This window comes from Camellia sinensis, chromosome 15, assembly GCF_055761805.1.
Source record: "Camellia sinensis isolate YWXY chromosome 15, ASM5576180v1, whole genome shotgun sequence".
Lineage (NCBI taxonomy): Eukaryota > Viridiplantae > Streptophyta > Magnoliopsida > Ericales > Theaceae > Camellia > Camellia sinensis.
Genome location: NC_138975.1, coordinates 106,655,264 through 106,667,646, shown reverse-complemented (window position 1 = coordinate 106,667,646; position 12,383 = coordinate 106,655,264). Strand labels below are relative to the sequence as shown.

Below are 12,383 nucleotides of genomic sequence, written 5' to 3'. Positions count from 1 at the left end.
ATTTGAAAATTTTATTTTACCTATAAGCTAAATTGAGCTAAGATTTTATGGCCATTTAATATTCGAGTTGAGTTTGAGATAAATAGTTATAACTCAGTTCAATCCAGCTTAGTTCATTCATTTATAAAATATTAATTATAATTTTATATTATTTTAGTTATAAAATAAAGTAAAAAAATACAAAACATAAAAAAAGCATATATAATTTTTTTTGGGCTCAAATTAAAATATTTATTAAAAGTTATATTTATTTTACCATTTAACTTTGTTAATGTTCAAAATTTAATTAATAAATAAAAGGATGTAAATCATTTAAAAGTTATATTTATTTTACCATTTAACTTTGTTAATGTTCAAAATTTAATTAATAAATAAAAGAATGTAAATCATTTAAATAAATAAATAAAAATTAATAACTGATATTTATAAAGTTAAAGTGAACGAATTTGAGATTTAAAATCTTTTTTAAGACATTCTAATTAGATTAGATTTAGGTTTCGTTTGGGAACATTTTATTTCAGTAATTTTTTAATTTTTTAGTTAAAATATGAGATGAAAAAAATTAGTATGTTTGGGATGATTTTTTAATTTTTTATGAAAAGATGTACAAAAAAATAAAAAAAAATAAATCTTTAACTTTTTAGTATAAATTATTAATTTTTTAATTTTTTTAATAACTTTTTAACTAAAACAATCAACCAGGCGTTAATATTGGATTTGGCCCGACCGTGCCTACATGAAGAGCAGCAGGGTGTCAACACACCGGATCAGAAATTCCTTATAAGCAAATAGGATCGCAAGGTTATTGGGAAATGAAATGGCAGCACAAAGAACACGTCCTTAGCCATTCAGTTGGTAAAGTTTTTCTCATTAAAAAGAAAGTGTGTGCACATAAGGTTTTGATCAAAGTTTCTTTGGAACTCAGTCACAACACCATGTATAGATTGAAAGTCTACAGAGAGATGAGAACCAGAGCTCCCCAAACGGCTTTCAAATGGTTCGCTTCATCAAGGTACTGTCTTTTCTGCAAAATCTTTGGGTTTCAGTTTATGGGTCTGTTGAAATAGGTTAAAACAATTCTGGGTTTTCTGTTTTTTTAATGACTCTTCTCAAATCCCTGTTTTCTGATGATTGGGTTTCTTTTGATATTGTTCAATCAATCAATTATGCTCTTAGTTGTTAGGTAATCTGATCATTTATTTAAAAAAAAAAAAATTAAATTTCTTATTTTTGTGGGGCATTTTTAGAGTTTATGTCAGTCCTGTTTGGGTGTGTGTTGTTGGAGAGCTTGATAAATCACAAATACTTTTTGATTATTGATCTACTACTATGAATTCAATGTGTGTAACCTCAGCATCTTATGTGTATACCTGAATAATCTAATTTTTTAATTATTGAATCATTTCATTTTACCAAGGTCATGTAATCCAGATTAATCAACATTTATATGTTTCATATACATTGTTAGGACTCATTTCCTAGGGCTTAAGCTTTTTGGGACAATTGTTGATCTGTGTATCAGAGCACAGGTTATGAAGGTCTTCCGTCAAGTCTCTCCCTTTGCTTCTTGCATTCTTTCTTCTCTGCACGTATGAATATTTGCATCGTCACTTGCAAGACAGGCTGCACATGAGAGAGGGTGTTGGAGAGCTTGATTGTACATTGTTAGACTCATTTTCTAATAGCTTGAGTTTTGGGTAAAGTTGATGATCTAACATGTATGTGTGTTTCATACCACTTTAATTAATGCCATGTCAATTCAAATTTAAGAATTCATCATGAACATTTTTTACATTATATAATATTTTGTGTAGAGCAGAATTGTGAATTAGGATTCTTGTAATAGATCTTTAGTGCTTAGCGAGAAGTTTTATTGAGGACCATGATTGAGCTATTGATCATTATTTATAGAGTTTTGCATGGGCAGAGCCAGGATTTTTGTCTAGTGGAGGCAAATTGGGGGAATTTCTTTTTTAGAACTGTAGGTAAAAGATAACCAAAACCAAACCAAACCAAACCAAACCAAGCCTTAAGTTCCATCAAATGGGGTCGGCTACATGAATCCTTCTTCTCCACGCGGCTCTATCAAAGGCCATTTCATTAGTCAAATTAAGTAGATTCGTATCTCTATTTAAAACGCTAGTCAACGTTAATCTAGGCCTACCCCGTCCCCTAACATTTCCATCTGCCGTTACAGTATCGCATCTCTTCACTACTGCCTCTGTTGGTCTCCGTTGAATATGACCAAACCATCTCAAACGATTCTCTCTCAACTTATCTTCTATCAGTGCTACTCCTACCCATTCCTGAATACACTCATTGTTAATCCTGTCTTGTCTAGTCTTACCACACATCTACCTTGGCATCCTCATCTCAGCCACACTCATCTTATCTACATGGTGTTTCTTGGTTACCCAACACTCCGTCTCATACAACATAGCTGGTCTAATAGCTGTTCTATAAAACTTACCTACTTACCTTTTAGTCTAGTGGGTATTCGTTTATCGCACAGTACCCCAGCCGCCTATGAAGCACGGATACTCCAAAAATAGTGCCGTACACGCACCGGGTACTTACCGGGTGCGGGTACGCGTACCGGTACGGCTGCATGCGTACCGGGTACGGCAAAAACCTCTCCGGTACGTCTGCCTCAGTTGGGTACGGCATGGTGGGTACGTATTTGGTACGTTTTGGGTACGTCGGGGAAAAAATCAAATTTTCTGGAGATTGAGGGGTATCGGAGCAATATTAAAAAAAAATTTTAAAAAAAAAATGAAAAAATGAATATACGAATTTCATCCCTTCTGCCCTAATTTCATCACTTTTGCCCTAATCTTATCAGTTGAGCAACACAGAGGCGACTTCGACCCAGCTTCGACTTCGACCCTCGTCTTCGACTTCGACCTAGAGATTACCCTCGTCTTTGACTTCGACCCTCGTCTTCGACTTCGACCTCGACCCACGGCATCGACTTCGACCCACGGCATCGGGTACGACTTCTTCTCCTTCTTCTTCGCTGTTTCATCACCCTCGTCTTCTCTCATCTTCTTCGTTTCTTCTTCATCTCATTTTTTTTTTTGGCAGAGATCAGCAAGCATCTATCATCTATTTTCGTCCCCTGCAGATCAGTCATACCAAGCAACTGGTTAGAATCTCTCCATCTTTATTTTTTTTCGTTTTTTTTCTTGATTCTTCTTTCTTCTTCAGAGAGTTATAATCTGATGTTGTCATGTTGATGTAGTTTAGGTTCATAAATATTAGAAATATTTAGGTTCATAAAAATTAGATCAGAATGTTAATCAAGCAGTTTAGGTTCATAAATATTAGATCAGAATTAGATCAGAATGTTAATAAAAATTAGATAAAAAAATTAGAAATATTTAGGTTCATAAAAATTAGAAAAATTAGATCAGCAGTTTAGGTTCATAAATTAGATCAAAAAATTAAAAAATTAAAAATTAGATCAGAATGTTAATAATCATAAATATTATTTTTATGATATTGGTGCTGGTTGTTTTTCCTTTGCTTGGATTATGGATTGAGTTGGTGTTGGTTATGTTGAATTGAAATATATTAATATTTGTCTTTTAGTTTTATAGTTCTCTTTTTAGTTTTGATATTTAATTTCAATTTGTAGATTGGATCTTTTAACCATAATTATAAAAAATAAAAATAAATAAAAAAATATCGGCGTACCGCAGCCGTACCCGTATCCTATTTTTTGGGAGTTTTGCCGTGTCGGCGTACCTGTACTCGTATCCGTACCGTACTCGTACCCGCACCCGTGCTTCTTAGCCAGCCGCACTTCTCCACTTACACCATCCCGCCTTAATCCTATGAGCCACATCTACTACAATTTTGTCCCAGTATCTCTCTGCTATGATTTTTAATGGATAGCAGAATTTTTACTTTGTCTTGGACCTTTCATTTTTCAATCCATCAACGCTAGTAAACATTTTCCACTTTTATGATCATTTTGCGTAATGACGATTAATTTCTTTAAACAATGTTATACAAGATCGGTTTTGGTGGTAATCGTAGTGCTCTTAATGTATGTTTGATTAAGTTGTTTTGTAGTTAAGTGCATTTAATAATGCATGATTGTCTACCGCTTAAAAATGTAAATTCACTCCAAATTGGTCTAAGTTTTAAGTAAGAAAGGCTTGACTTGCAGCTGAATATTGAATGCACTCATTGGATGTAGTTTTCAATGTAACTTTTTAGTTGACAATCTTATCGTGAGAGTTTTAGTCTTAAAAATTCAGTACTTAAGTACTTCAGAACTAGAAATTAGTACTAAACTTTTGATATTGAATATTTTCATATTCCTATGGTAATACAAAATTTACAAATCCCTTAGTTGCCCATTTTTTTCATGACCTTAACCTTTTGATTCAAATTTTAGAATCATGTCCACTTGCAATTCTGCCACCGTTAGTGATTCTGCATAGTAGATTTGTTATGCAAGAAATTTTGTCAAAATATTTTCGCATAGTATTGTGTAAAGTATGTACACCTAGTGTCACATTGCTTGAGAGCATAAATACTTTGTTTGGAAGAACGTGTTTATTGCTTGTATATTGGTCATGTCAGGCTATATGTGTGAAACAGAATTAGTATAGTGATTTTCTGGCTTCTTCATTTTGTGATTTTCTCCATATAGTAGTTTATTCCCTTTTTATCTGTATGCAGATTCGTTCATTCATTACCTTTTGCAACTGTAAATGCTGAAGAAATTTCAGGTTCCAAACCAGCTGAAGTACAGAACTTGGGTATTTCCTCCAACTTAAGCAGCATGTTTGTTCATTTACCAAAACTCAATTCAATAATACTTTGATAAGGAAAAAAAAAAAAAAAGAACAAAACAAAACAAAAAACAAAACAGAACAGAACAAAGAACAAGAAGAAGAAGATATTTGACATATAGCAAGTTAAAGGAGAAAAAATGGAGAGGGAAAAGGGACACAATGTACCTTACAATATAACAGCTTAGTAACTCTAAAATCACAATAATATTGACATGATTAATCTGGTTATCTTTAAGTTGTTTCTTTAGTTGATTTCTTTATATTTTTCCAAAATGTGTAGTTAATGGGATTTTAACTATTGTTGGAAAGTAACTAGATTCTATATTAAATATGGTTGACAGGTATAAAACACATGCAGCTAGTACTTGTTCTCCCTGTAATTTAAAGCAACAAGACTCATTTGATGATACTGTGGTCTTACTTAAGCACCCTAAAAGATCAAATAATATGAATCTGGTTGTCATCGTTTTCAGTGCAGGGCGAATGGACAGGATCCTCTAAATGGAATACGATTCTCGATCCTTTAAATGGGGAATCATTCATTAAAGTTGCGGAAGTAGAAGAAACAGGAATCCAGGTATGTTATCTGAATGTGTCATTCTGCAACGGCCTTTCTGTGTTCTTTACAAAGTGATATTATTGTTTTCTGTTCATACAGAGTATTGTCCAGTTTACTGAATGCATATCTTGGTCCTCGTAATTAGGCATATCTTCTCCTTATCTCGATTTTCACTTCTCTCACTAATGCAGACACTTATGATTATACATTTCTCACTCTAAATACAATTACGCAAATTTTTTCCAACCATTGACTGCTTACACAGCCATTTGTGGAGAGCCTGTCAAAGTGTCCCAAACATGGTCTACACAACCCGTTCAAAGCCCCAGAGAGGTTTGTGCTTCCTAATCCTCTCTTTCCTTTTGTTAATTTCTCCTTTTCTCGTTTGGGTTTTCTGTTATTGGATGGTCACAGAGATGCCTTGGTAGAGAAAATCATAATTTTTTAATTACTGTTTATTTGATATGATTCTCCTAAAAAAACCATAATTTTCAGGTATCTTATGCTCGGAGATGTATCTGTAAAGGCAGCTCACATGCTTTCCCTGCCAAAGGTAATATGTTTCAAGCACACGTGTACACACATACACACACACCCCCCCCCCCCCCCCCCCCTCTCCAAAAAAAAAAAAAAAAAAAAAAAGACGCCTTTTTCTTGCTTTTTTTATTTTATTTTATTATCAATATTAGATAATGTTTCGCATTACTTTTGTACTAATTTGGCCTTATGTGTGCATTTCAGGTTTCCGATTTCTTCTGCAAATTAATACAGAGGGTGGCTCCGAAGAGCTACCAGCAGGCTCATGGTGAAGTTTATGTTACTCAAAAATTTCTGGAGAATTTTGCTGGTGATCAGGTACATAGTGATCCCGTATTGATTATTTTTTGTTTCATTGAACCAAAAGAGAATGAGAAATATGTATATATATATGTATATGGTATCTGAATACTTGTAATGCTTGTATTCATTTTTAAATCGTTAAGCTATTAATCAGATTATTCCTGTAATCTTTTTCGGCATCAAAGCCTAATATAGTCATCAATTTTTTCTTTCTATCTAATTATTTTTTGTTTTTTTCAAACCTCCTTTTTTCTTTTTATGAATTTCTTGCCTTGTCTGACCGAATATATTATTACAAATCTCAATAAAATTGAAGGACACTGCCAAGCTTTTTTTTAATTTTTAATTTTTTTTTATTACAACTGTTTACCTTTACATCTTGATTTCCACATGTTTGGCAGGTTCGATTCCTGGCTAGGTCTTTTGCAGTACCTGGGAATCATCTTGGGCAGCAAAGTCATGGTTTTCGTTGGCCTTATGGTCCTGTAAGTTACCCTTTTGTCAACTTATTCAATTGATTTTAATAGAACTATGTTGCACAACCTTTTAGGATAATGTTCTGTATCCATATACATGGAGACAATCCACCTTATACTTAATGGCGGTATAAAATGAGTTTTTTATTTAGTTTTAAATATAGGTATCAAGATATGTATCGGTATCGATGATACGGTCATATATCAACCAATATCAGAAAGTAACAGACAGTGTCGACTAATATATTAGTGAATAATGGTATCGGAAGGTCAAAATCCCATTACGTAACGGCCAATACGATATGTAACAGCCGATTTTTAAAACTCTATTTCCTTCATACCATTTTGACAAGAAAAAGTTGATATATGCTTATTGTGTTTCAAGGACATGCTATGAAGAACAAACACTCCATTTTAATTTTATATCGAGCTCTTGTTACAATGATTTTTGAAAGAATAGTAACTAATGCCAGCATGAGTGATTTTTATAGTATATGGGTTTGGTGAAGAGCTCTACTCGACTGGGTAGAACCTTTCCTTCTTCAAAATTCAATAACTAGGTAGTAGGCACGTAAGCAACAGAACATGACTGAATCTTTTATTCATTTATATAACTGTTGTGTCATATGTATTCATTTTTTTTAATCTTTTAATGACAATTTAGATTTCATTTCGGACAATGAATACTTAATTCATCATTTATGATGTTTACTTCTTTCGGCCAAGTTCCAATCTTTCTATGTATAGAAACATCTAATGGATCTACAGATTCCGTCATAATTTTCTGTTTGATCAGCTAGAAATTCTTGTTTTCACAACAGTAGATTACCTCTGATGATATGCATTTTCTGTACCAACTGAAAATTTAAAAAATTGTTTGTGCAGACAGCAATAATTACTCCTTTCAATTTTCCTTTAGAGATTCCCGTGCTTCAATTGATGGGTGCACTATATATGGGAAATAAGCCTGTTCTAAAAGTTGATAGCAAGGTGAGCTCTTACAAGTTCTTTTAAATACTAAATAATACTCTAAAGTAGTATGAGATTCTAGTTTTTTGAGGCCATGTGACACGAATCAATATATTTTGTTGGTGACAAGTTAATGAGGGGTTTCCATTGAATCAACTATAAGGGTGTTCAATGAGATAACAAACCAACAAATGGATTTTAATAAATCTAGTTGTGTTAGAATTGCCAACTGCTCTTGAATGCCCACTACTGTTTATATATATATATATTGTTCTTGTTTTATTAGCTTCACTTCTAAGAATTTCTACTTGTGTTTTTATGTTGTACTTCTTTCCAATATTTTCTCTGTGTGACCACTATTTACTGACTGAAATGTTTCTTAGGTATGCATTGTTATGGAACAAATGCTTCGGTTGCTCCACGAATGTGGGTTACCTGTGCAGGATGTTGACTTCATCAATGCTGATGGGAAGACGATGAACAAGCTATTATTGGAGGTTGGTTTTCGCCAATATGAGAATAGCTAATACTAAATTAATGGCAGAGCCTTTTTATCCTGTCTCATGCTAATTCACCAATTATCTCATTAACCTTGTCACTTATTTTTTGTGCCTTTCAAGTTTTGGGTCTTTCAATCTTAGTAGTCAAACCTTTTTAATTTTTAATTTTTATTTTTTTATATTTTAAAAAAATAAAATAATTTAAACTAAGGTTCCAAATTATTGACCGTTATATTTCTGATAAAAATGAGGTTGTTAAACTATTTATGACATGGACTGGTAATACTAATAATATTGTACTGATTGTTGATGATATAATTTGAATTCTGTTTTGGATATTATTGAATTTAAATATTATTGCATTGAGAGTAGTTTATATTGCCATTATTGAACTCATAATGGGAAGCTATTAGTCACCAAAGAGAAGACTGGTTTATATGTAATGCTTGTTTAATTGTTCATAAAGTAGAATGCTGCAATTCTTTAGCTTTGCAAATCAATTGGCAAGACAACCTAATTATTAATCAAGAATGGTTACATTTTTTTTGGGCACTATATCATCCATAGATTTACATTTTTGCCTGCTAATTTCACGAACCTTAACAATATAATAAGTAGATTGGTTTGTGAAAACTGAAAATAGTAATTTGTATCCATTTTTTGACCTATTGAATTACATTTTGCAGGCAAATCCACGAATGACTCTCTTTACTGGTAGCTCAAGGGTGGCAGACAAGTTGGCCTTTGACTTAAAGGGGCGCATCAAATTGGAAGATGCAGGATTCGACTGGAAGATCTTGGGGCCAGATGTCCAAGAGGTTTGTTAATTGTTTCTAGAACTTTTTAACTTTCATATTTCATAATCCCCTTGTATATCCTCGAGTTCTAGGCATGGATAATGCATCTTTTATGGTTCTCAAATGGAAGGTGGATTATGTTGCATGGGTCTGTGATCAAGACGCATATGCCTGTAGTGGTCAAAAGTGCTCGGCACAATCAATTGTTTTTATGCATGAGGTAAGCTTCTTCGTTCTGATAGCTATTCAGTTTCGTGTGCTAGGCTTCTGAGATTTATGATTACTGGTTTACAGTTTATTATTATTATTATTATTTTTTTATTTTTTATTTTTTTTGTAATTATTTGTAGTATCATGTTTCTATCGTTTTCTACATTCTAATTTTTGGCAGTACCAAAAATCTCGTGAATTATCAAAATATCTGATTTTTTTACAATTGTTTATTGTATCCTTACGCAGAACTGGTCTAAGAGTTCACTGTTAAGTCAAATGAATGAACTTGCTGCAAGAAGAAAATTAGATGATTTAACTGTTGGCCCTGTCCTTACAGTAAGTCTGCCTATTGTTTTTTTTGGTAGTTATCATAAATCATCTTTCTTAATTGCTTGACAAAGATTGCTTAAAAGAGATGGTTAAAAGATTTGACTGATTGGTTTAAAAAATTGTCTTAAAGATGGATATTTGTTTTATCATTATGTATTGAGATATCCATGTCCTGATTACCATATCATACATATCCGTGTCATGTGCCCTAGCGTTGCTTCTTGGCCTATACCCAACTATATATTTATGATTGAATCAATTTATATTAGCTCATCTGAATAAGATAAGAATGGGATTTTTAATTCACACATTTCATATATCAATGCTTGAAATTTTACACCTAAGTTGGGGTCTCTTTTGTTGTTGCAGTTCACAACTGAAGCAATGTTAGAGCACATGAATAAATTGCTTCAGATACCGGGATCAAAGGTACTCTTCGGAGGCGAAGCCTTAAAAGACCATTCTATTCCTTCAATATACGGTGCTATAAAACCGACTGCTGTTTTTGTTCCGATAGAAGAAATACTGAAGGACAACAATTATGAGCTTGTAACAAGAGAAATTTTTGGACCATTCCAGGTAAATAAGAGGACAATACAGCTAAATGTTTCAGCATTTTTTAGTCTAATTTGTTTGATGGGTACTTAAAAAAAAGGTAGAAAATAGAAGTTTATCCTGATAACTGGAGTAGTAAACATCGAAATAAATGTTGTCAGTTTCTTGCAACTAGTAAAGGCTATGACGAGTTGCAAGCTTCTCTGATCCTTTTGACTGGTGCAATGGTATTGTTATGCGCCACAAGCATGAATCAATATAAATTCACTCTTTGAAGTTTCTTACGTTCTGTTTGTTTGGGCTAAAAACCTTTTCCAATGGAAAACTTTTTCAGAAAATGTGATCCGAAGAAATATTTTCCAGTGTTTGGTTACAACCTTGAAAATAATGTGCTACTAATTGTATTAGTGGTGGTGCTGCTGGTAATGGGGTGGTGGAAGTGGTGACGGCGGCAGCAGTGTGGTGGTAGTAGTAAGACTTTAATCCAGAAAATGTTTCCCTTTTCCCTCCCAAATAAGTTTTCTTCCATTGATTATGGAAAACATTTTCCGACGAAACAAAAGGAGCATTAGATATACAAAAGGATACAAGTGTTGGGGAGTGGTTATACTAGTGTTGAGAGAGAGAGAGAGAGTGATTTTTCTTTTTTATTTGATCAATCTTGTTTTGTCATATGTGAAAGCTACTTCTAGCTTACAGTTTCTTGAATCTCAGGTTGTTACCGAGTACAAGGATCATCAGCTCCCAATGGTATTGGATGCCCTTGAAAAGATGCATGCCCATTTAACAGCTGCTGTTGTTTCAAATGATGTGCTGTTTCTGCAGGCAAGACTTGAGGACTATTTTCTTATTCTTTGAAAAAATTAAGATTTACATTTTGGTTCGCCAAATTGGGTCTCCTTACGAGAATCACTTCATAAATTGACACATTTGCAAGTTTTTGGTATCGTTGGATGATTATCCGAGTAAACATATTCATATTCTATATCATTGGTTTTTGGTGAATTGTGATTCATTTGAGGTACTATGTTGCATGTTTGATAGTCTGATGATCTTAAACAATGGATAATCATTTTACTCAATTTGCAGGAAGTTATTGGAAAATCAGTTAACGGAACTACTTATGCTGGATTAAGAGCAAGAACATCGGGGGCTCCACAAAATCACTGGTAAGTTTAAGAATTATAAGTAATTTTTTTCTTTTTTTTGCTTTACGGGGAACGTTTTGAGTGCTTAATATGCCGAACACAAATGACATGGCACAGGTTTGGGCCGTCTGGAGATCCAAGGGGAGCGGGAATAGGGACTGCTGAAGCAATAAAGCTTGTTTGGTCATGCCACAGAGAAATCATATATGATATTGGTCCCTTGCCACAAAATTGGGAAACCCCTGCCAGTACCTAACTCACGGCATAGACAAAGACCCATAAAGGAAATCGACGAGAGAGAGGGAAAAAAAAAAGAGTAAGTGAAAAAAAAGAAGTGGTGTGGTTAACAATCACAGAGAAATGAGTCAATGACATTCAAACATCAAAGCATGTTCTTCGATCCTGGAAAAAATAAAAGGAAATTTTGTAAAAAATAAAAGGAAATTTTGTTTTGGGATTTCCTGTTAATTCAAAGTTTATTTTATTTTTAGTCTTTTTTTTTTGGTTTGCTGTTTGTAACTGAATGCAAGAACCAGGATATATGGTTTAGGATTTACTAGATCAACTGCTCCATAAGCCTGGTCATCATCTTTTTGACCAATGGAGCTCACTTTCTCTTCCACCCAACCAATCAAGTTGGGTCAGGTGACATAAGGCAACCTCATTCATTCATGACTAGTGCTTTTATTGGTTTGGGAGCATCATGAGAGGATTGAGATGAGTTTGTGCATGAATTTGTGTATTTGTAATAGGGCTGGCTGAGAAGCACATGGATAAATAAAAGAAGTTATTGAGCGCGAACATAGAACATAGGGGTGTTTATTTCAGCTTTTCAGTGTCAATTTATAGCTTTTAACTTTGAAAAAGTTATTTTGGACTGATTGATTCTAACAGTTTATTTTAACTAAAAAAAGCTGATTTTGAGAAGCTGCTCACCTCTTGCTTCTGATTATCAGCTTCTGCTGTGGACATGTTAATTTATGGTTATATTTTTAAATTTTTTTATTTTTTATTTTTTTAAAAATAGAAAAAGACTCAAATGGACTATAGATTATTATTTATTTTTTTATGAGAAATGTAAACAAACAAAAAATAAAAATTAATTGAAAAAGTTATTTTACAGTTTATTTAACAAACACTATTCAGCAATTTAAATCTATAATCCAACAGTTACATTAAACAGATTAA

At 33.2% G+C, this 12,383-nt stretch overlaps 1 protein-coding gene across 1 annotated transcript; it reads left to right on the top strand.

Moving 5' to 3' along the window:
- The first annotated feature begins 728 nt into the window (after nt 1–728).
- On the top strand, nt 729–11,682 carry ALDH12A1 (aldehyde dehydrogenase 12A1). Its single transcript, XM_028265194.2, has 16 exons — nt 729–1,012; nt 4,693–4,772; nt 5,282–5,385; nt 5,633–5,700; nt 5,863–5,920; nt 6,109–6,222; nt 6,609–6,692; nt 7,569–7,673; nt 8,036–8,149; nt 8,839–8,970; nt 9,080–9,169; nt 9,409–9,498; nt 9,862–10,071; nt 10,762–10,872; nt 11,137–11,216; nt 11,313–11,682. The coding sequence occupies exons 1-16, from the start codon at nt 813–815 to the stop codon at nt 11,449–11,451; spliced, it is 1,779 nt and encodes a 592-aa protein (XP_028120995.2). The 5' UTR covers nt 729–812; the 3' UTR covers nt 11,452–11,682.
- Nucleotides 11,683–12,383: the final 701 nt, after the last annotated feature.

What these genes read in the sequence shown, in the direction of transcription:
- ALDH12A1 (XM_028265194.2), top strand. Translation starts at nt 813, where the DNA reads ATGAAATGGCAGCACAAAGAACACGTCCTTAGCCATTCAGTTGGTAAA. An exon ending in TAGAAGAAACAGGAATCCAG is followed by an intron (nt 5,386 to 5,632) that starts GTATGTTATCTG and finishes CTGCTTACACAG; the next exon opens with CCATTTGTGGAGAGCCTGTC. An exon ending in TGGGGCCAGATGTCCAAGAG is followed by an intron (nt 8,971 to 9,079) that starts GTTTGTTAATTG and finishes CTCAAATGGAAG; the next exon opens with GTGGATTATGTTGCATGGGT.